This window comes from Nipponia nippon, unplaced genomic scaffold (assembly GCF_047370975.1).
Source record: "Nipponia nippon isolate SJK-2023a ecotype South Korea unplaced genomic scaffold, ASM4737097v1 scaffold_13, whole genome shotgun sequence".
In the NCBI taxonomy this organism is placed as follows: Eukaryota; Metazoa; Chordata; class Aves; order Pelecaniformes; family Threskiornithidae; genus Nipponia; species Nipponia nippon.
Window position 1 is genome coordinate 16,729,331 of NW_028262324.1, and position 22,839 is coordinate 16,752,169.

At 56.6% G+C, this 22,839-nt stretch overlaps 2 protein-coding genes and 1 long non-coding RNA gene across 4 annotated transcripts; all 3 read left to right on the forward strand.

Moving 5' to 3' along the window:
• Nucleotides 1-164: 164 nt before the first annotated feature.
• LOC104018354 (BPI fold-containing family B member 4) lies at nucleotides 165-8,559 on the forward strand. Its single transcript, XM_087750331.1, has 17 exons — nucleotides 165-174; nucleotides 1,048-1,197; nucleotides 1,866-1,997; nucleotides 2,244-2,430; nucleotides 2,959-3,063; nucleotides 3,224-3,367; nucleotides 4,031-4,091; nucleotides 4,662-4,722; nucleotides 5,280-5,371; nucleotides 5,728-5,940; nucleotides 6,184-6,237; nucleotides 6,772-6,942; nucleotides 7,124-7,191; nucleotides 7,336-7,378; nucleotides 8,038-8,101; nucleotides 8,332-8,408; nucleotides 8,536-8,559. Exons 1-17 carry the CDS (start codon nucleotides 165-167, stop codon nucleotides 8,557-8,559), a joined length of 1,656 nt encoding a protein of 551 aa, XP_087606457.1.
• Nucleotides 8,560-10,718: 2,159 nt separating this feature from the next.
• On the forward strand, nucleotides 10,719-18,053 carry LOC148056580 (uncharacterized). Of its 2 annotated transcripts, XM_087750163.1 has the most exons (13): nucleotides 10,719-10,843; nucleotides 12,527-12,650; nucleotides 12,948-13,151; nucleotides 13,245-13,459; nucleotides 13,496-13,563; nucleotides 14,031-14,135; nucleotides 14,650-14,796; nucleotides 15,255-15,318; nucleotides 15,876-15,936; nucleotides 16,628-16,719; nucleotides 16,821-16,863; nucleotides 17,608-17,663; nucleotides 17,913-18,053. In XM_087750163.1, exons 2-12 carry the CDS (start codon nucleotides 12,542-12,544, stop codon nucleotides 17,637-17,639), a joined length of 1,140 nt encoding a protein of 379 aa, XP_087606289.1. In that variant the 5' UTR covers nucleotides 10,719-10,843; nucleotides 12,527-12,541; the 3' UTR covers nucleotides 17,640-17,663; nucleotides 17,913-18,053. The 2 variants fall into 2 exon arrangements, with proteins under 2 accessions (XP_087606289.1, XP_087606288.1); XM_087750162.1 differs by having other exon boundaries at nucleotides 13,245-13,563.
• A 1,676-nt stretch (nucleotides 18,054-19,729) lies between these two features.
• LOC148056581 (uncharacterized) lies at nucleotides 19,730-21,223 on the forward strand. The gene is made up of 3 exons (XR_015703033.1): nucleotides 19,730-20,030; nucleotides 20,375-20,466; nucleotides 20,554-21,223. It is a non-coding gene; the product is annotated as an uncharacterized LOC148056581 (long non-coding RNA).
• The last annotated feature ends 1,616 nt before the right edge of the window (nucleotides 21,224-22,839 follow it).

Consider the following 22,839-nt stretch of genomic DNA (forward strand, 5'->3'; position numbering starts at 1 on the left):
TACAAATCTTTATTTATGCTGGAATATATTAAAACCACAAATTCTGCTTTATACACTCAATCCACCTGTCCAGCTTTTGCAATTCAGGCATCTTTCCACTTTTTTCCGCATCAGCTTCGCTATATAAGGACCTGCTGTTCCTACACGTTAAAGCAGAAGTGCCTATGGACAGCTGTAAGGTCTCCCCTTGACCAAGAGCTGAGCACTGAAGACCAAAGCCAGGCTTTGAAATTCGGGATAAGACCAGGTAAATATGGTCAAAATGGTGGTACAGGGTGTCGTAAGCTTGGGAGGACAGAGCCACCATTTCACCTGCGGGCCTCACAGTATTCTCTGGTGAGCAAGGAAAAAAACATGGGAAAAATACCAATAATGGTAGAAATGCAAGTAAGTAATTCTAGTTTGTATTTAGTGACTAGCCTGAAAAAATCAGAAAAGAAGGTTGCTATAGTAAAATGAAAACCCTTCTCTAAAGAAAGCCACATTCATTTGACACAAAAGCTAGGGATTTTTTGTGTTGCAATACGCTCTTAAGGTTGTTATTATCATCTCTATTGTTATAAGGTTAAAACACGCCATTTTAAAAAGAAAGGCTTTATTCCAAATGTGAGTTGCTTGTATAATTGCCGCATGGATTTGCGTGCCTCCTCGCAGGGCGGTTATTAGCGAGGGGAGCTCAGTGTAGTCTATAGGTTATGAGTAACGATTTCATACTGCAAGTTTGCAATGATGTCACGGTGACCAGGGGCGGCAAGGCGCAGGTCGCCCGGGGTGCCCATCAACGGGAAGAAGCAAACAGGTGCTGGGGTTGTGCTCGAAACCGTCCCTGCAGATGTGCACATGGACGCCCTCCCTCTGCGCCCCTTTTGTGTGTGTCCAGACCTGTCTGCGGAACGTGGCTCTAACTCGTGAACGGTTTGGGTCCTCCTAAAGCCCACGTCTTCTATTCACTGAAAAATTTTCACCCAGCTTGAAATATCTGACTCCCCTTCATCTCCAGGGGGTCGCCCAGCCTATTCCCGCTCTTTTCCCCTTGTCCTTCCCCAGGTCCTGCTGGCACCCACAGCGCTCCCAGCCGAGCAGAAGACACCATGGCGCCGGCGCTGGGCATCGCCCTCTTATGTGCCCTGCTGACCACGTCACGAAGTGAGCCAAAAGATGCCGTCCTGCGGCTCAGTAACGGTGTTTTAAGCGATGGTGAGTCCCTCTGCCTCCTCTTAGCGGGACTCTGGGAAATGGGAACCAACGGTGGTCCTTGGGGGTTGCCGCCGTGGTACCAGCACGCCCGATCAGCCGGGAAAGGGACGGGAATTGCACATGGAAGGGGAAGAGCATGAGGCTTGCGTGCAAACCTCCTCCTCCAAACTGAACCTGGAGTAATTTTTTTGTAATTAAAATTTCAATCGGCCAGGCTCTAAAAGCAGAGACATTGCCCGTGTCGGGATTGCTCCGCCTGGGACCTGCACCTCTCAGGAGGCGTGAGCCGCACCTCAGTTATCTCACATTTAGGCTTTATCAGTGCCCACCCCGTGACTGTGCCACACCATTTGCCGTCTTACTGGTGCGGCTGCAGGCAAATTCCCCCGAGGTTCTTTACGCAGCTCTCAACGTGGTGCCTCCTGTCCTGGAGCCCTTTTGCTGTTGCATCATACATGGGAAAAACTGACAGCGGACAGTTAGGGACTGGAATAGGCAGCGATGGTCATGGAGAGCACAAACCCCTTGGCAACCCGTGCTTGAGGAGCACAATGAGTAACAGTGTGGGCAGGGGGCCGGCAGCTGCCTGCCAGTCACTGCTCAAAGGCTGCAGTGGGGGCCGGGGACGCAGCTCTGTCTCGCAGGCTGATGGTGGGCGATGTTTCCAGCTCTTACAGGCTCGTTCAGGCAAGGCAATGCCCTCCAAGGTGTCCTCGGAGAGGTGCCGCTCGGGAGTGGACATCCCGGCACAGATGGAAGTGAAGACCTGTTGGGTGGCCTCGGAGGAGGTCTCCTTGGTGGTGGTGGCAGTGGTGGTGGTCTGCTTGGTGGTATTCCTGGTGGTTTGCTGGGTGGCGGTGGTGGAGGGCTGCTGGGGGGGCTGACTGGTGGTCTGCTTGGTGGAGGGGGTGATGCTGGTGGTGGCTTGCTGGGTGGAGGAGGTGGTGGAGGTGCTTATGAGGGGGGCTCCAGAAACCCTCCCAGAGGCTGGCCAGCAGCTGGTGGTGATGTCCCCGGGGGTGGCATCCCCACGGGGGTTGCTGGAGGAGCACTGGGACAAGGAGGTCTGCTCGGTGACGGAGGTCTCCTCGGCACGGCAGGGATCCTCGGTGGCCTCAGTGGCCTTCTTGGCAGAGGAGGACTTCTGGGCAACGGAGGGCTGCTGGGAGGCGGCGGCCTGCTCGGCGTCCTCGGGGAAGGCGGCTTGCTCAGCACGGTCCAGGGGCTCACCGGGTAAGGACAGCACCGTCTGGGCTCCTTGCAGGGGGGCAACCTCAGAGCTGTTTGGGGGCAGCAATGGTGGTGCTTCAGTAGAGGCTCAGATCTGGTTTGGAGCTGATGCTTTGAGATGAACGTTGCCTGGAAGTCCCACCAGGTTTGCATTGCTGGCTGCAAAAGAGCCTCTTGATCTACACAAGGAAAGTTAAAGGAGACAGTAGTTGAAAGGCGCTTGCCTGTAGAGGGTGCACTGAACTATACATTGGCCCTGCAGAGCCAGTGCCACCGCTGCCAAACCGATGCTCGCTTGTTTGCAGCCGTCCCATTTTAACTCTTAGTTTAGCCCAGCACCAAGCAGAAGCACAAGCACAATCAATAATAAGGCAACTAGAAGAAAGCTTCTGATAAAACTGGAAAATAGCTAGAACAGGAAAATAACTGAGAAAACTTGGTGTCTTTTGCCATTTCTGGTCTAAATGGCCAGATGGCGGGGTGGTGGGCTCAGAGCCATCATTCCTGGTGCTCCCCTCACTGTACCCACAGGCTGAGGATCGTGGAGCTGACGGTCCCCAGGGTGTCCCTGCGTCTCCTGCCTGGCATCGGCGTCCACCTCAACCTCTACACCCGGGTGGCCCTCAATGCCAAGAGGTAGGTCAGGCTGGTGCTGGTGCTGCTGGTGGCAGTGCCAGCCGTGCCCCCGGGCCCGGTGGAAGCACCACCACGAGGGGTGTCCCCGGTGGGGGGACACTGCTCCTGTCTGCCGGGAAGAGGCTGCTCCGCTGAAGGTCGCTCCCTTCCCCTTGCACAGCCTCCTGGGTTTGCTCGACATCGCAGTGGAAGTGAACATCACATCAAGGGTCAGGCTAACCATGGATGGCATGGGCTGCCCCAAACTGGTGACAGAAAGATGTGATACCCTCCTTGGTGGCATTAAAGTCAGACTCCTGAGAGGGTGAGTGATGGAGGTGTCCTCTGCCAGCGTGAGCTACCTCGCCACCGGGCTTTGCCGGCCCCCAGCCCATGCCCACAGAACGGCGAATGCTCGAGGGCATTTCCTATTGCGCGTCCGAGTCCCACAGGCAACTGCGACACCGGCAGCCGCCGTCCCTGCAGGTGACAGTCGCTCACCAGCCATATCACGGGGCTGAGGAAAGGGCTGCTGGTGGTGGTGGTCCCCGTGTGCCCCTTGCCCAGTTGCGACAAATGGACGTGTTGTCCCAGAGGGCTGCACAACCCCGTGGCGGTCCTGGGGGGGGGAACATTTCTGTCCCAAGTGCCGCATTCATGGGCCGTTTTAACTGACATCGCATGGGGGCTTCTAAGACATAAGCACATAGTATGTAAATCATAGAAACCACGCGGGCTGAGGTTGCTTCTGCTCATTTAAGGAGACTATACACTAGTAGATAAAAGGCAGCAATAATTTCCCACTGGCTATTTTGGGATGCAAATTACACTTATCTCATGCAAAATCCAAGCATACATGATGCACTTTGCTGCTGCATTTGCCTTGCTCCGGGAGGTCTGCGCTCCGCACTGTTCACAGGGAATTGTTTAACAAGACCCATTTACTTTGCAATAGTTTTTTTCATGCTGCTCCTTTATTTTTCCACAGCCTGCTCCCAGTTGTGGATAATTTATTGGCAAGTGTCCTGAACAGACTTCTTCCTAATGTGGTAAGTTGGAAAAAACCTCCACCCTGGAAAGGAGCAATGAGTCCGAAAGGCTGCAGTGCAGCTCCCTGCGGCATCGCTCCTGTCCCAGAGCGGGAGCATGGCCGCTGTCCCAGGGCTGCTGCATCCACCCGCCTGCCCGGTGCTTTGGGATTAGCAGGGGACGGTGCCATGTCTCCATCTGCTTGGGAGAAGCTGCTCCCTCCTTCCAAATGCCAGGTCAGCAAGCCCAGCGCAGGTCTGCCCAAGTGCCTGGGAGTTTCTGACGATGCTCTGGACTGTGTCATGGGCTAATTGCATCTCTCCTCCCTCCTGAAAGCCCCAGGGTCTCTCCAGCCACCCCACATGGGCTCCCGGGACCCAGTCCTAACCCCACTTCTCTGACAAAGGGCCCAGGGCCAGATCCAGAGCTGGTGCAGCCTCAGCAGCACCATGGAGTCAGCAGCGGGGACTGCCATCCCATGCACCTGGTGCTCCCCTTCCCAGGGAAAGTGCGGCAGAGCCGAGCTGGGCTGCATGTCCTTGTACGGCTCTGAACGCAGGTTACTCACCATCCCTCCCCGACTCTTGCAGCTCTGCCCGGTGGTTGACATCGCCCTGGGACTCGTCAATGACAAGCTGGGTCTTGTGAACTGTGAGTACTTGGTGGGTCCCACGCCTTTCTCTGCCTTCCCCCTCGTGTCACCTCCGCTCTGGCCGTGCGAGGACTGTGACACTATCCCCCCTGCTGCACCCCAGGCAGGAAAAGCACCCCCCCGCTTCGCCCCACGGACCCCAGCTTTGCCCTGCGCAGGGAGCGGTGCCCCCGGGCAGCTCCCTGCCACCCCCGGGCAGCAGCCAGGGAGCAGTGCCCCAGCGTGCCCGCAGGGATGCTGTCCCCTCCCCACGTCTCCCCTTTCTCTGTCTCTAATCACGGACAGAAGGACCCCTGGGTGCATAAGGGTGGCATCGGTGGGGTGAGCTGTGAGCTGTCCCCTCCACTGCAGCAGTAGTACGCACTGCTCGTTAGGGAAACGACGTCTCCTGCGGCGTTACCGCTGAGCACAGCGCACTGGGGGCCGGAGCCAAGCGGCTCTCCTGAGCCCACCTGCGAGCCAGGGCTCTTCTGGAAAAAAAGAGCTGCTGGGCAGGGGAGGGGTCCTGGCACCCGAGCCCAGCGGGGAATCGCTGAGTCCCTTCCTCTCCCCCCAGCACTGGTGCCCCTGGGTTTGCTGGGTGGTATCCAGTACACCGTGTCCAGCCTTCCCCTGGTAACCAGCCAGTTCCTCGAGGTAGACTTGAACGTAAGTCCTGCATCTTCTCCTTCCATCCACGTACAGGGGGTGTGCTATTTCACTTGGGTTTGAGAAGGGCTCCTCGGGCTGTCCCTGGGGCCACCTGCGCCCGAGCAGCGGGCTCCGAGGTGGCTGTGAAAAGCTTGGGGAGGTCCCGGCTCGGTGCCCTGCTCTTGCTGCTGCCGCTGTCACGGGAGAACGCAGCAGGGTTTACATTTCATGAACCTCTGGAGAAGGACGTGTCACAGGGCCTGACTTGGCATGGTCGTGCGTGCAGCAATTTCATGCTGAAGGAACATGAAGTGAACCGTAAAGGCAAATATTGCAAACATTTTGGCCTGTGCTTCCTTCCCCTGTAACTCCAGACTGCTGTCAGGCGAGTGGCAGGAGGTCTGGTGGACTATCCGCTGGGAAAGCCAGAAGCTGTCCCCACACCACCACGGGTCCCCGTGCCTCCCCTGCCACCGATGGCGGACACCAGCTCCTCCCAGCTGGGCCTCTCTGTGAACTTCCTCAGCTCGGTGCTGTCGGCCCTGCAGAAGGAGGGTGCCCTGGACCTGGACATCTCCACCGGCATGGTGAGCGGGGACCACTGCCTAGCTCTGGGTTTGGAAGGACTCAGGGTTGGCAGCCACGCAAACTGGTCCCACCGCGCAATGCCTTAGCACCTCTGTGCCATTTATCAGGGTCTCTGCCATCTTAGATGAAAAAAGTGAGTGAGAGGCCATGAGCCTGACCCCCTCAGGCACGCTGCTGGTGGAGGCAGAGTCTGCTGAAAACCACCACACAGGCATGCAGCGTTTCTCTCTTCTCTGTCACAGTTTCCTGAGCTCCCGCCGCTAACAACATCGACCCTGGGAGCCCTGGTTCCTGCGGTGAGTCCTGGTTCCCCCTTGCACTGCAAGTAACCCGGTCAGAGCAGCAGTGTCCCGGGCAGGGGAGGTCTCCCTGTCTCTTCCTCCTCAGAGGCATCATCTCCGATGTCCCATGGACTTGAACGAGCTGACTTAGGTCCAAAACTGGAAGCCACGGCAGGCCAGAGCCCGGTTTGTCACCCTGTCCTCTGCATCCCTCTCGGGTCACGGATGAGCCTTGCAGCTGCCCCCTCCGCCTGGATGCGGGGCTGTCTGTGGGCCTCCGACCGGGATGAGATGCTCTCAGCGAGACCCAGGGCATCCATGGGCTGAGCACACAGCTAGCTTGGCTTCACTTCAGCCAGCTGAGATGCAAACTTGTTGGACTGGAGCAATTCAGGGCCAGATCTGCCCCCGGGAGCAGCACTCTGCAAATGCTGCCGGAGCAGGCAGCCTGCCCTCTGGCTCCTGGTTACTCATTTGCTCTGCCTGGTCCAGTCTCAGCACTCTCTGTGCTCCTGCCCACAGAAACTTTCCACCTTTGGATGTTGACAGGTTTTCGAGGTGTACCCCGAGTCATGTGAATTGCTGCTGAAAATTGCAGTCCCTGAAGCACCTGTGGTGACCTTAAAGAAAAATAAAGGTGTGATCCAGCTCACGGCTACCGCAGAGGTGGTGGTGATCCACCCAGATGATGTCCAGAGGTCTCTCTGCCTTCTGAATATTGTATGTATGAAGGAGCAACCCATGCAGACATCCCTCCTGCGGTTCCCCCTCCCTGCACAGTGGGTGCAGGGGTGCCGGTAGATGGGACCTGCACCCGGCATGACACGGCTGGGCTGCAGGCTTGGGCTTGGGCAAGGGCTGGAAGAGCCACCCGTGCCCTGACCTCTCTGTTTCACCGCAGGACACCTCCTTGCTGGCCCAGTTTTCGGTCAAGGACAACAAACTGAAGATCGGCGTCAGCCTGGAGAAGTAGGACACTGGTCTTCATCTGTGAGGTGGCCAGGGTGGCCATGGATGTGGGACCTCCTGGGCTGCGCAACGATGAGGGCATTGACAGGACTGGGTTGTCAGAGGAACTGCTCCAATTTTACTCACCTCTGCTTTCTCCTGCAGGGCTGATCTCTCCTTGGTGTCGTCATCCATCGGTGGTTTTGATGTAAGAAAACAAGCAGCCTCAGCAACACTCAAAATCCATTGCAGAAAGCAGAGTGCTGATAGATATTGCCTCGGGAGAAATAAGGGCCAATTATGGTCTAACGGTTGTGTCGTATTTTTAATAGCACCTTTCTTTCACCTCTGGAGATGGATTTTTTTTATGGATGATCCATGAGCAATTTTCAGAAAAAATCCTCACTGAGAGGGAGAGGTTTTGGGTCCTCAGGGAACCACAGGACGTCTCGCACATGCCCACGACGTCCCCTTGGGATGTGCCTGGGGAGGCTCGTCCCTGTGCCTCACTGGGGACAACGGCAAAAGCTGGGAGGAATCCTGGGCTCTCCTATCGCAGGACACCTGCAGACAGAGCACGTTTGGTTTCCAGGGGTGGTTACTGCAGGCAGCTTTAATGCCAGGGGGAAGGGGCCTGTGGAATGGCATTATTTTGGGACTGAAAATTGACCATAGAATGCTTAAAGTCCAACTTCTGTGAAACTGGGAGCTTGCATTAAGTGGGTGTGGAGCTGGAGCACCAAGGCTTCAGGCTGGGTTTAGCTGGTGTGAGCGGAGCATCCCCACGTGCCTGAGGACAGGGCGAGCTGGGCTGACCACGGGACCTGGACCAGCAGTGGCACCAAGCCACCCCTCTCCCCGTTGCAGGTCTCGTCCCTGGAGATGCTCGTTGGCCAGATTTTTGATGTTGCCTTCTTGCCTGCACTGAACAGTAAGGAAGCTCTTATACCTTGTTCACATATTCGTTTGTGCTAGGCCGTACCCTAGACGCTGAATTTATGCAGGTGTAGTATGACACAAAGCCTTTCTGGAGAGTCTTGCACTCGCGGAGGGAGGGCTTTGCATGCCGGGAGGATGGAGCTGGGGACCAAGCCCCGGGCAGAAGCTCGGCAGCGACCCCCCATCCCGCGGCACTGAGCTGGGCTGGCTTGTGACCCACAGGCGTGCTGGGAGCGGGGGTTCCCCTCCCCAGGCTGCTGAACGTCGACTTCACCAGCGCGGACGTTGACATCATTGAAGTAAGTGCCCGGGCCGTGCCCTGAGGTTCCCCTGCCAGCACCTCAGCTCCGCTCTGGAGCAAAGGCAGCGCCCGTCACTTGTGCAGAGGATGCTCAGAGAGGGAAGGTGACCCCTTTGCTTCACCAGGACCTCATCGTGCTGTCGGTGTGAGCTGGGGACGCGGGCTGGGAGGGGACAGCCCTGGTTTTCCCCATCTGCCTCCTGAGGGACTGGAGCCCAGCCTGCCCGAACAATGCTCCACCGCATTTCTCTTTGTACCTAACACAGCAAAGCAGCAGCTTGGTCTTTTCCTTGCAAGTGTTGCATCCTGCCTACATGGCTTGGAACAGAAGGAACGCAGGTGGTTTTTGCCTCCAAACGTTGTGTTTTGGACTCTTTTGTGGATGCTGGGAAGGACGTGGGTGTATTTTGCATTCTCATGCTTGGGTTTAATAAAGTCCAGCCCTCTCTGCAGCCGCAGCGGGTGCTCGAGCCTGTGGGGGTGGCTGGCTCTGGCGAACCCCGGGGACTCAGGACAGACCCTGCTGTGCTGGGCACCCTGGCTGCGGTGGGTGGGAGGGCTGCAGCCCCCTGCCCGCTTGCCCAGCCCTGGCTGTGCCCACCCGGCACCCAGCTCAGGGTGGGCAGAGAGCGGTCTGCTGGCAAACCCAGAGATGTCAGCCTCTCTTCAGGGCCTGGACCCAAAGCTGTGGAGTCTCTTGTTTATCCTGAGGACCCCTCACACCATTACCTGCCCCGGGCTTTACCAGAGCTTTGTCCTGGGCGCACCTGGGAAGCCCGACGAGCTCCCCTGGCCCATGAGCGGTCGTGCCGCATGGCCGGGATAACTCACCCATCAATGCCTGTGAACTCGGCATGAACCACACAGTTTATTTATGCACGGGCTCTTCCCTGCGGTTCAGGTGCCTGTTGAAGCAATGAAGCTTTTGCTAATTTAAGGCTCTAAAGCCATCGATTGCTCCTGGGGTGAAAGGGAATAGCTGGGACGCCTGTAATGTTGCTGCCTTTGAGACTGTCCTGCCCCTGTCCAGTCCAGATCTGCCCTGAAAACCCCCTGGAACCTCAGATTCAGGTTCTTCTGTCATCTTTCATGCTCCTTTCCCCTTCTCCTCTGTATTTATTTGCTCATTTTCTTTTATTTGTTGTCTCTCAAGCCTCCTTTAAACTGCCAAGATCTTTCTGGGAGGCACAAGCCAGCTCCTGTGTCCCTCAGGGTGACAGGCAGTTTTCACGGTGCAGCTGGTATGCCATAAACCCACACACTCTTCAGTTTGTGATAATTTTTCTTTAATCAGCCTTGTGCTGTTTCTGTACATCATTACCTCGTTGGGAGGTAATTGCTCTCCTCTCACTGTCCTCAGACCCTTGTGCCCTGCTGAATATGACGGAGCATCCCCTGGAGAGGAGCTGCCCCAAACTGTCCCTGGGACCCTCTGCTCAGCCAGAGGCCCGGGAGCATCCCCAGCCCCCGTGGCATCCCCCTTCGCCGTGGCTGCTCCGAGGCTGTCTCATAGGAACCGCGATGCTCAGGGGATGGCCTGGGGTCTGTGTGGCCCATGGAAATTCGGAGATGCAGAGGCGAGAGGGAGGCGAGGGAGGGATCACAGACTTCCACCTCTCTGCCTTGGCAGCAAGGGCTGCCCTGGGCTGGACGCTGCTGCTGCCGGAGCTGCGAGCTGGTACCCGCTGTTGCCTGCAAAGCACAGCACCATCTGCACCGGAGCCGCCGGGCGCCTGCGGCACACACGGTTCTGGTGACTGCCATCATGGTGGGGTCTGGGGCTTCCAGCGGGGCCGGGTGCGCAGGGAGGATTTGCAGCCAGGGGCTGTCGGGTGCCAGCACCCTCCTGCTCCGCTCTGGGCCGCTCTGGGAGAGCAAGGCGAGAGAGACACCGAGTAGATGTGAGCAGCAGCAGCCACCCATGCCACAGCCCATGTCCCTACCACAGCCATGGCCAGCCACGCTGGGCCATGTGCAAGGAGCTGCATGGTGCCGGGCTGGATGGGACCTGATCCAGAGCATCCCCTGCCCGGGGCTGTGAGCCCCTGCCCCAGCACCCAGGGGCTGCGGGGGGCTGCCCTGCTGGTCCCTCCTCCCAGGCGTGTGCTGTCACCCGGGCTGGAGGGGACAAGCCCCGGGGAGCGGGGTGGCAGCGTGCCCCGGCCAGGCAGGGCACCGCACCCAGCCCGAGGGCAAGGAGCCGAGCCACCGGGCTTGGTGGGTGCTGCTGGCCGCGGTCCGACGCTGCTACGTGAGCGTTCGGGGTCATGCTGGTGCAGGGTTCACACTTCACAGCCGGCGAAGAGGAACTATTCCTGCTTCATCCTTCCCTGGACTTCCCCTGTTCCTGCAGCGCGGGTATATAAGAGCTGCTCCCGCCGGCCGCCACTGCGAGGCCGTGGGCAGCTGCGCCGCGACATCAAAGGGCTCCAGGTAAGTGGCGTTAAGGCACCGTGGCCACAGAGCTCCCGGTCCCATTAGACGACCTACAGCAAAGTGTAACTCGGCTTTAAAAGCAAGAATTTTAATGATGTTTTCCTTTGATTTCTGTAGCAGCATTTAATAATTTATGAAAATTAATTTTTAAAGCTAGTAGAGCTCTTGCTTGTCAAATTCCACATTTATTTTTGTTGTTGTTAGGTTTGTTATAATGACTAAGCTAGCAGAAATGAGTAGGATATTTTTTATGATCTTGGTGACCAGAATTCAGAACGATTTTCAGCTTACAATATCTCATCTCAGCTGGTATAAAATAAGCAAAGCCATGCGTTTTGCATCTACAAGATGTTCAGCTCACTTAAACATGTGTGACCAAGGAGGTATCAACCCGATAGATACCGTGAATGACTGCAGAGACAGTTGTCTACTTTGTCACGTATCCTCCCTAAGAGCTCTTCTAAAAGACCTGAAAACCATTTTGGCACCCTTTTGCAATGCTGCGCACGTCTTGCAGAGACCCTCCAACAAATCCCACTGATTTTATTTGACACGATTTTCAATGGGAGCTGCTCAAGCCTCTATCTTTCTCTCCTGTTCAATAATCACAGCTACAGGAGCTGTGCATCATTACATGCTGATCAAAGGGAAAATGTAAAAGACAGTCTAGTGAATTAAAGTCTAATTTAATTGTGCCAAGAACTGTCATAGAGGGATTTTTTTTAAAGTATCTGGAACAGATAAAGTTGTTCAGCCTGACCTAAATAACGTTGTATCTCAGTGCTGAACCTCAAATCTGCAGCCCGTACACTGTTTTTCTCAGAAGAGACAAGCCGGGGTGCCCGGCCCAGGACGCGGGCTGTGCAGGCGCGGGCTCCCTTAAACTGGGACCACGGCAGTGCTTCCGCGGGTGCCTTTTTTCATTTCTTTGCAAACACCTTTTTGTGCATAAACAAACACTCCACAATGTCGGCTGCAACCCCAAGAAGTCCAGCTCACACGGAAACACGACGTCCTTGAAGCCACTTTCTTTTGACCAGAGGCAGATCAAATACAGGGAAAGTGGACTCTCTTCATAGCCTGAATGGAGCAAGATGAGAAAAACAAACAATCTGCCCACAGAAAAGTGAGTCTGATTTTGGCTGCGCTTTGAGCTTTAATAACGCAAGGTGTTCTTCATAACGGGGAGAAGGACACGACTTTGACACACACCATTTTTTATCCGGCTGTGCCCCTTTGAGTGTTCTTCTTTCAGGGCCATTTCGGAGTGGTTGGAAGCCATCTGTCTCGCTCGGTACAAGGTCCTCCTGCCTCATCGCCATCACTCTTGCTCTCTTTAAAGCGGCATTTTCTCCCTCCAAGCTTCCCTGCAATGTCAGGCACCCAGCTCTGCAGCGGGGTAGCCCAGCCGGGCATGGAGACACCAATGACTCGGGAGGAACACGTGGCCGTGCTCCAGTTGATCCCTGATAACCAGAAGCAGTTTGACCTTTCTGGGTGGGAAAAGGGTGCTGTGGGTCCCAGCTGGTCCCTTGGGGCTGGGGGACAGTGCCTGGGGGCTGCGTGTCCAGGGGTACCGCGGGGCAGCACACATGAAGGATGGAGAGCCGGACCGGTGTCCAGGCTGCTGATTCCCGCACGGTGGGGCTGGTGCTTGGGCTGATGTGGGTCTCTCCACAGGTGCTGGGACCAGAGATGCTGCATTTCTGGTGTCTCGTCCTCCTTGGGAGCTTCCTGCCCCCCTCCCAGGGCCTCCTCAACCTGGGCAGTATCCTTGGGCTGAGCCCAGCGCAACCCAAAGACGGTGAGCTCGGAGGTTTTCCGTGTTTCTCAGGGAATGTTGTGGCACAGGCAGCTGTGCCTGCCTCGGTCCTGGTGTGTCCTGTGCCATGTCGGGCTTGTGGAGCGTCCCTCTGCTCATCAGGGACCTGCCTTCTGGCAGGCTCGGCTCCACGGGGTACCCAACTTTGAGCAAGGATGCTCAGGGGTCCCCGTGAAACCTCACGAAGGTCAGCCTAATGTAGCTGAACCAACCTTTCTTGTCAATGAAATCTTTCCAACAGTGAAAGTCTGATTAGTAACTGGGGCTTCCTTGGTGCAGGTCTGCTTGGTACTGGTCTTCTCGGCAGTGAGGGTCTCATCAGCAGAAAAGATGGATTGCTTGGCACAGGCCTTCTTGGTGAAGGTGGGCTACTTGGTACTGGCCTCCTTGGCAGAGGAAGTCCGAGTGGAGAAGAAAGCAGAGGTCCCCTTGCTGCAGAAAATGAATCCAGCAGATCTGGGGTCCTTGGCACAGGCCTTTTAGGTGAGGAAGGTCGGCTTGGCATGGGTGCGCTTGGGAGAGGAGGGCTTCTTGGCAATGAAAACCAGAACAGTAATGGACATCTGATTGTTGCAGGAGGGCAACCTGGAAGCAGTGGTCTGCTCGGCACAGGCATCCTTGGTGGGGAAGGCCTTGGCAATGGTCTCCTCGGCAATGGTCTCCTCAGCAATGGCCTCCTTGGCAATAAAAGCCTTCTTGGAGCGAAAGGTCTGCTTGGCACAGGGCTGCTTGGAAATGGAGGTCTCCTGGGCAATGGAAGTCTACTTGGTCTTGATGGTCTTCTGGGTGAAGGAGGACTGCTGGGTGAAGGAGGACTGCTGGGTGATGGAGGACTGCTGGGTGAAGGAGGACTGCTGGGTGATGGAGTCCCTCACAAGTCAACACGCTTTGCCTGGTAAGTCAGAGCAGCAGCACAGCGGTGGTGCTTGCTGCAGGGTAACAAATAACGTTCAGAGGAGAGGTTCCCCTAAAGGGGTGCTCCAGGGGACCAGATCCTCCCTGTTATACAAACCACCAGTCCTGGACTCGCAGCTCATGTGAGGAGCTGCCGCAGGGAGAATTCCAGCCACAGATGGGAACATGGGAATGATGTGACACTGTGACAGGCATCCCGAGAGCTGGGGGAATCTCCACCCTTGGAGATGGTTGAGACTCAGTGGGACACAGCCTTGAGCAACCTGACCCTGCTTTGAACTTGGATCTTCTTGGAGCGGGGGCTGGGCCTTCCCCACCTACATGTTTAACTGGGAATATCCACACAGGGAACAGATCAAATGGTGAACAGGAAGATAGGGGACCGTAGGGTCTGGTCCTGCTGATTCTGCCATCTCAAGGTGGGTTTGCTTTGGTGTCGACCCCCAGGCTGAAGGTACTGAACCTCGAGAACGTCCGAGTGTCATGGAAGCTCTTTCGCGGGGGTGAGCTCATGCTGAACCTGTACTCGAAGCTGGTGCTGCGCTTTCCAGGGTGAGCAGGGCTGATGGGCAAGACAGTGGAGCGAGGCCATGGGGGCCTGAGGGTGCTGGGGAGGACGGAACATTCCCAGGTGCTGGAAAAACGTCCTGAAACGCTGAGCAAGGGGCTGGTGAGGAAAGCTCTGTGCTGTGCTGCTGCCTCTCCCTGGGGACATTTCCAGCTGTCCTCACTCCAAAGGCACAGTCTCAGTCTTTGGCAGCCGGCAGAGGCAGAGATCCTCCTGTGGACAAGGTGTTGGAAGCAAAGTGCCAAGAAGGCTCTGTGCTCCTTCATGTCAACTTGTCCTTCCTCCGCCTGAAGTCAGAAGTGTCCTGGAAACCCCTCCGCGCCTGTTTGCACACTGGGGCTTCAATGATCTGCTAACAGGGCCAGGAGCCTGATGGAAGTCCTGAGACCAAAACATTGTCCCAGCTGAGCCCAAGCTCGCAATTCAGCCACAGATGCTGCTCTTCTGGGCTGCTTTGGTCTCCTCCATAATCCTCCAAGCCACTTCCTTATTTTTCAGGATTTTCCAGTTTCTGAGTGGATCCTCGGTAGAAACGAACATCACGTCACATATCGCACTGACCCAGGAGACCCCCGGTGACCTCAAGTTAGTTATTAAGGATTGCAGCAACCTGCTCGGTGGCTTCAGCATCAACCTGCGGAAGGGGTGAGTGTGGGAGCCTTCACTGTTGTCCAGCCACGAGGAGCCCATGGGTTTTCCTCATAGAAAAGCCAATTTTTTTGAGAAACCTGCAAGGGGATGGGCTATTGGTATGGGCACAGGGAAACAGCTAAAATAATGGGCAGGCCTGGCCATGGGTCAGCTCTGTGCATGTTTGCGGTGAGGCAAAATTTCAGTCTCAAATCTGGGCACAGATTTACACATTACCAATCAGACTTTGAGAAGCAGATAACAAAGTCCTGAGCATCTGTAATTCCTGCTAAAGCCTGGGGGAGCTCTGGGCTTGCAGCATCTTTTAAGATCAGAGAGAAGAGAAGACAACGGGTGCTCCTCTGCGGTGCTCACAGCGTTGCAGACCAGCAGAGTTCAGATTCGCCTCAATGCCGAGCACCGGGTTTTGACAACGTCCCCGGTAATTTTTGTCTGCCTTTTTCCCTTTCCAGCTTCCTCACCAATCTGGTGAGCAGGGTGCTGAACCAGTCTCTTCAGTCTCTTGTACCGGCGCTGGTGAGTGCCTGAAAGTCCTTCGCTGTAAGAAGCTGCACTTGAACAGGAATTACTGCTCTTGCCATAATTGCCTAGCAGATTTACATATGCGCACATATATATATATATATGTGTGTGTGTGTGTGCAGGCACAGACACACGCCCACGCCCACATCCCATACGTGAATTCTGCAAACTTCCTTGATCTTTCTTGCAGCCAGGATTTATTTGTTAGACATAATTCAAATTCCATCATGCAATGTTACAGGATAATTTGTAACCAATTGCTTTCTGAGACACCTTCTGGTACCGAGACGGTGCAGTAAGCAGAAGTGACAGCCTCACTTAGAAAAAAGGTGCTTGTTAGAAAATCTTTTATTCTGTTAAATAGAATCTGTGCCATCCTGAGAAGCAGGCCGAACAATTTATACTGCTCTTTTTCCATGGAGGAAACTGTGCTGTAGGAGCCGATTGCTCCGTCTTGATTTAAAGTCTGTGAAACTCAAACGATGTTAGGGGAGCGTGTTGCTACACCCCCGATATTCTCACCGAGGCTGTGCCACTTGTTACCGTTGCAGCTCTGCCCATTAGTGAATATTTGGGTCAGCATCATCAATATTAAGCTACAATTCCTCAACCGTAAGTTGTTAAATTTTCTCTTCTATATTAATTTTTAGCGTGACACTTGAGTTTTGCGTGTCTAGCCATCTCCGCAGGCAGCGGGTGTCTCAGGAGAGCTGGAGCCGCGGCAGAAGGAGCTGGTCTGCCGGAGCAGGAGCAGCTCCGCTCCGCCGGCAAAGCTGCTGTGGGTGGCACAGTCCTGGCTCACCCCACCGCTGCCTGACACCACAAAAGCACCACGATCCTGCCGTCCTCGTGGTTGTTTCTCTAACTGGGGCCAGACCTGAGCTGCGGCCAAGAGAGGCAGCTCTGCTGGGACCCCCCGGTTTGCAGCCCCGCAGAGCCGGGGGTTTTCCCTCGCCGTCTCTGCTCACTGAGTCCCGCACAGAGGCAATTGCTGCTTCATTGCATGTGCTGTTGTCCCCGTTTACCCAAAACACTTCCCGCGTGAGGAGACGTGCAGCAGGTAGCACCAGGGCAGTGGCTTTCATGGGAGCCTTTGAACCGCGGGAGGTTTGAGACCCGCGGGAAGGCTGAGGGGTTTTTCCTCCTCTGGTGCTGGGGACGTCGCCGGGCAGGGACTTTGCTCTCCCAGCCTCTGCCAGGTGCTCCCCATGCCAGCGCGGCTCCGGGCAGGCAGAGCACCCCGGGAGGCTCCCGAACGGGCAGCCGGCTCTGCCCAGCCCTGATGGCCTCTCCCTCTCCCCAGGTGTCGTCTCCTTTGGGCTCCTGGGGAAAATCCACTCTGTCCTCTCCAATTTGCCGGTGATGTCCGAGCAGTCCATGGAGCTGGATTTGCAGGTACAGCTGTGTCCCGTCCCTGGTCCCCCCCGTGCTGCCTGCCCTCCCGCCCGCCGTGGCCTCTGCCGTCGCGCACTTTAACACCTCCTTGTTTTTTGCAGAATTCCCCATTCCCAAGTGCCTTCATCGACTGGCTCCTGCAGAGTAAGTCTGGCCCCGATGCCATGAGGGGGATCCCCACTGGTGTCCGTGAGCCAGAAAGGGGCAGCAGCCACATCAGTGGGATGCACGAGGGGATGCAGCCCTGGCACGGGGTGGTGGCCAAGAGCGGGGAGCGGGTGCCCATGGCCACAGGCTGCAGCCAAAGCCAAGGGTGCTGATGCACCTTGGCGTGGTCCCACGAAGCGCTTCCACCCCACACGGCACAGCAGTGCTGTGGGGCGGTCGGGGTCCCTGGTCCTCAGACGCATCCCCGGCTCAGGCACAGGCAGGTTTACCCCTGAGCAGCGGCTGCTTTGCCATGCTCGGTGGCTCCAGGCGTGTGGTTGCAAGACAAAGTCTGTGCGCTCCTACTGATGCCCTGCACAGCCCTGGAAAAGTCATTTCACCTCTCATAAAAGGATTTAATAATATTTACTTAATAGGAGTGAATAATGGTCCTCAGAATGCTGTGAGGATTAATTAATATTTGCAGAGGTGATTGGAAGAGCTTTCAGCTTCATATGCATGCAAAGCTAATATATAGAGGAGGGAAGGAAGAGTTGGAAGCTGTCCCAGCTTCCCCAAAAGTGTATTCCTCAGAGCACTAAATCATCTCTGCCCATAAAGCTGGGGGCTCTCAGGCTGCCAGCGCATCGGGCACTGCGGAGCCCAGCCCCGCGGGTGGGGGCTGCCGGGGCTCGGGGGGCTGGGGGCCGGAGCGCGCTGACCTGGGTCCCTCTCCCCCAGCCACAGGAGTCAATCCTGGGAGCATTCCGTAGCCACGGGGCCGGCCGTGCCATGGGGTAAGGACGATTTGCTGGCTGGGGACCTGGCTCAGAGCTCTGCTGCAGGACATGCCAGTGCCGGCGCTGGCGCTGGTGCCGGTGCTGGTGCCAGTGCCGGTGCCAGTGCTGGTGCCAGTGCCTGGGCTTGGTGAGACGAGCCGACCAGGGCTGACCCTGCCGCCTGGCAACGGGAGGTGACGGGGGAGCACGGGGCTGCCACTCCAGGCTCCCACACTGCCCGAAACCTCAGCTCCGGTGTCCCCCCAGGTGCCTCCGCGGGCGATTCCCACCACTCCGCCCCGAGGAGGAAGAGGGAAGGGAGGAAGATGACTCGATACATGGAGAATAGACGTGAAAATGGAGAAACCCAACAATGAAAATACACTATTTCTTCCACATTGCATTGCAGCCTTATCAGACTTTGGTGTCTCTGTCCAGCCCAGGGTTAGCCATGCCGATGGTTAGCCATGCTGATGGTTTTCTGCGCCGATGGTTAGCAGTGCCAATGGTTATCTGTGCCGATGGTTAGCCATGCCGATGGTTAGCCGTGCCGATGGTTAGCCGTGCCGATGGTTTTCTGTGCCGATGGTTATCTGTGCCGATGGTTAGCCGTGCTGATAGTTAGCCATGCTGATGGTTAGCAGTGCCAATGGTTAACCATGCCAATGGTTATCTGTGCCGATGGTTAGCCGGGCCGACGGTTAGCCGTGCCGATGGCACTGCTGGCAGCGGAGCCAGAGGCAGGAGCCCCAGGTCATGCCCACAGGCCCTCCCGGCTGGCACGGCCACCCGCCACTCGTTACAGCGATCCCTGATGACGGTCCTGCCCCGGCCCCCAGCCCTTCCCCGCGCGCTCCCGCCTTTCGGGGGCTGTGCTTTGGGCCAGGTCACTGCGCGGCACAGAGGAGACTTCCCTGGTGCTGGACCAAGACAGCCCCAAGGTCCCTGTTTGGTCCCTGTGCAGCCGCCCCAAGGGAATTTTGTGAGTTTGCACCAACCGCACCAAATTCCCATGAAGGGAAGAAAGAAAAGGGACAAACGCTGATGAAATGTAAATGCTTTGTCTTTGCTCTCCTTCTGCTTCTTGATTAGTTTACCGTTTCAAAAAGAAATTTTGCTGTTTCCAGTGATTTCATAGTGTTAAAAAGAAGGCAAAAAAGGCCTACAGTCTAATCCAGACGTGTACTTAGCTGATTTGTTCCCTAACAGTTATGCTTTGAACTGATCAGACTAAATACTATCCTGTCTTGTAATCTCCAAGTGGATTTGGATGTGTTGCATTCTGGGTGAGGCGGATTCACGTCCCTTCTGTTACTCCTTACAATAAAAAGGATTTTTCTTCATCTGCATTCAGCACGTGACTTGGTTACTTTCCAAACTGCCGAAGGATTTTTGCATTTGCAAGGGTTTTGTTATTTATCTCTCCTATCAGCTACAGGAGCAACTCACATGCAAAGAATATTTAGCAGCCAAGTCTGCTGGAAAGGTGGGGAACCACGATGAGCGCAGCCCCGGAGCCGAGCCTAAGCCCTGCCCAGCCCTGACGGACCCGCGCCTCTCTCACAATTTACAGTAGCTACAGAAATGTAGTCAATGTGAGAAATAAGTATTCCCCTCATTTGTATTTATGCAGATTTATTCTGCCCTTGTCCCTGAGCTGCTGGTTCTTTTATTCTCTGTTCCTGCTCCCTGCTTGTTGCCAGCGAGCTGGGAACTGTTGGACACGCACAAACACGTCCCTGGTGGCCCGGTGGGGCAGCCCCCCCCAGGCTGGGGCCAGGACCCCGGGGGTGAGCGGGCGGCGATGGCCGGCGAGCTCCCGGGCGCAGGAGGAGCTCGCTCCCAGCCGTGGGGCCTTGCTGGCTGCTCCCCGCATCGAAATGCGTCCTGGGGGGGCTGTGCCACAGCCCCTGCGCAGAACGGCGGCACCGGGAGAGCTGCTGGGGCCGGTGCCAGATCCCTGAGCCCTGCAGCCTCCAGAGCCGCTGGCAGGGCACCGTGTGCCGCCAGCTGCTTCCCAGCACCCACGTTGGCTCTGCTGGGATGCACCAACACCCTCCTCTGCCTCTGCCCATTAGGGTCCCTCTGCTCCTGCCCACGGCCCCAGAGCCCCGTCCCAGGGGCACAGACAGCATCTTCCCCAGTGCCCCCGGCGCCAGGGCTCCTGCTCACGTCTCGGTGCCTCGGCCAGAGGACGGCACCTGCTTCTCACTGGACATTTACGCTCGACTTTGCAGTTTGCTGTTCCAGCCGGTAACGTGTCTGCTGCCAGCAGCGCGCCGCCGCGCCGCTGCCTGCCCCAGCCCCGGCTGCGGGTGTCACCTATTCCTAAAGAAGTGTGGTCAAAAGAAAAGTTGAAGAGAAGCAGAACGGCTGAAGAGGTTGGTAAGTGAGAAATGGTGGGTGCCGGCAGCTGGTAGCCAGAAAGCGCAGCGCGTGCAGCCGGGAGCCGTGGTGCCAGCTCAGGGCGAGCATTTCCAGTGCAGACCCCAGCCCACACCGCCGTTCCTCGGCTGTGGCTCGTCCCATCCCCCCTGCTCCCCCCAGACCTGTGCTGTCTCCTTGCCCCCAAAGCACCGATCTGATCCCACCCCATCCAGGGCTGCCAAAGAGCCATGGGTCGGCACGTCCCGGCCCCTGCGGCCGGCACTAGTGCTGGTCCGAAACTTCACACCTGAACCGATTCTGACAGAAAGTGGGGTTTTTTGTATTAAATTGGCTCTATGCAGAAACCACGGCTCTGCCAGGCAGCAGCGGCTCTGGGGAGGAAAGGCTCAACTGGAGGAGTGAAGAGCTCCTGTGCAGCTGGTCCAAAAATCAGGTATTTCAGCTCAAGTTCCCCATAGAATTATTTGACTCGTGAGCAAAAGCTTTCACTTTTCTTTTTTTTTTTTTTTTTTTATGAAAGAACAAAACTTTCATTGGGGAAAGATCATTTTCCTGTAGCCTAATCTACAGCTCCTGCACACCGTGGCCGAGCATTCAGCAGCCTAAATGTTTCTCTAAACCCCTCGGAGTTTCCCGCTGCCCTTTTCCCAAGTCGATGGGGTGACCGAGGGGCCGCCAATGCCCAGGGTCTCCAGCCCAGCCTCTCCTGCTGCTGCTCGCTCCTCTTACCTGGCTGCGGCGCCTGCAAGCGAGCAAAGCCCCGAGCAGCCCGACCTCGGCGGGGCAGGATGCCACCCCCACCCTGCCAATTAAATGCAGAGGTAACGACGCTGTCGAGACGGGGACATCAGGCACCAGCGAGCTGCAGCCATCGCGTCCCTCCTGCCTCTCGCTCCAGCTGCAACGAGCACCGATGCGCGGGGGACTCCGGGAAATTGAGCCTTATGCCAACGAGCTGCGTGCGCTCAGCAGCACAAGGGTGAAGAGCAGAAGGCCGGGTGTCCTTCGATGGCAGCAGTGGAGCTGCAAGGGGAGGGACATGGATGGACGGCATTGCCTTGGCCCAAGCTGCCGAATACGTAACGCCTCGTTGGGCGCGTTCGGTTTCCAATTCCTAAGGAAACAGAAGGAGCAGGATGAAAGAAAGTGCCAATTCCCGACTCAGGCTCACTGGCTGTGAATAATTGCAAAGACAGGTATAAAGATTTCCTCAGTAATCCTAGAATCAAAATGCCAAAAAGCAAATCCTTCCAGGTGGCGTGGTGCCATCGGGGTGGTTCCCACCTCCGCTCCCGCAGAGCCAGGGGTGGGTGGCCACTGGCCACCACGAGCCCTGCGGAGCCGGCAGCAGCACCCTCCTCTCCAGCCCGCCCCGGTTTGACACACCAATATTAATGTAAAATGGTGCCACAGGGGACGTCCCTGCTGCTGGCATTGCCTGGCCACGGTGTGGGAGGGTGGGGGACTCTGGGACGGCTCAGACCCCTGCGAGCCCCATCTGCAAGGGCACCAATGTGGTTTTGGCACCCAGCCGGGGCCCAGGGCTGTCGTGGAGGGGTCGGGGGCACCGAGCAGCTCCTCTCACCCCGCTGGTTCCCCCCGCGGTGGCTGGGACGTGTGGCCCATCCTTTGCAGTGGCTGCTGGCAGGAAGGGACGCTGCGCGGGCACCTGGCAGAGCCCCGCGGCCGGAGCCTGGCCCCGGGCCGGTGATGCCTGGCCGAGCACGGCTCTGAGTGGTGCCAGCTCCTCCTGCGCGGCAGCCCCTCAATCTGTGTTGGCCTTCGCGGGGTTTGCTCTGACAGCAGGCCACCCCGCTCTCACCCGCCTTCTGCTTGCACAACAGAAATACGGGAGGTCTGGGACTGCGGGGCGAGGGTTTACTTTGGCCCACGTAAATGCGAAACCAAAGCCCTGAAGGCAAACAGCTGCCCCGGCTTTTACGGTGGCTCTGCTTTCCTCTTTCGTAAGCTGCTTTGTTGTATGAGAGCACCCAGCCCTGCCCCAGCGAACGCGGGTGGGACAGTGGGACCGGCATGTCGAGCATCTCCCAGGCTGTTCCAGCCAGCGAGGGGAGGACGGAGAGAAATCCCTCCGCTTGGCGAGGGGCAGCGGCTGGGGAGGATGAGCACGGAGGGTGCCAGCCAGCTGCGGGTGTTGGGGTCGAGCCCCGCACCCCGAGCATCCTCCTGCTGCCCCGAGGACCCCGCTGCTCCGGCCGGCCTGCGCTGAGCTTTCTTCTGAGCGTGGGCTGGGGAACGTTTTCCCACCAACAGTAAAAGGGTTTTTCAAAACGGAGTTTTGATCAAGAGATCACGGGATGATTTTTTTTTTTTTAGATGTCAGAACATTTCCCTTTTTTGAAGGGAAACTGTTTTTTGAAATGCCTACAGTTTTGTTCCGACAGCTTCAAAGAAAACCTCCTACTATTCTTTTTAAACTTCCTGTAATTAAATAACAGAAAGATGACATTAAAAACAAAGGAAGAAACAGATTAAAAGATGAGGCTAAATAACCCAAAGAGAGTGGAGCACCTCGTTTAGGCTCAAAACCCTGTATCAGCTTGACTGGAAGTGAAGCTTGTTTTTGCTTCTGTGCTTCAGCCATTACCCTTGGCATCTTCGTGGCTGCAGAAAGGGGAGGAGGACAATCCTGTCTGGCTTTTCATTCTCGCAGCAGTGTGCTGAATATTAATCAGCCTAAACCCCATGCTGTAGGCACTGCTGCAAATTACCCGTTCTGCAGTTGGTCGTAGTTTGCTGTGTAATTTCTGCATGCAAGCCAACAGCAGGGGCTGGGCAAGCTAAT

Bases quoted from the DNA above. Each gene is read 5' to 3' on its own strand.
- LOC148056580 (XM_087750162.1), top strand. From the start codon at position 12,542: ATGCTGCATTTCTGGTGTCTCGTCCTCCTTGGGAGCTTCCTGCCCCCC. The intron at 13,152-13,244 runs GTGAGGAAGGTC...TGATTGTTGCAG, and splicing joins CCTTGGCACAGGCCTTTTAG to GAGGGCAACCTGGAAGCAGT. The intron at 13,564-14,030 runs GTAAGTCAGAGC...GTCGACCCCCAG, and splicing joins AAGTCAACACGCTTTGCCTG to GCTGAAGGTACTGAACCTCG.
- LOC104018354 (XM_087750331.1), top strand. The intron at 1,998-2,243 runs GTGGTGGCAGTG...GGGTTGCTGGAG, and splicing joins CGGAGGAGGTCTCCTTGGTG to GAGCACTGGGACAAGGAGGT. The intron at 8,409-8,535 runs GTAAGTGCCCGG...TTGCTTCACCAG, and splicing joins CGGACGTTGACATCATTGAA to GACCTCATCGTGCTGTCGGT.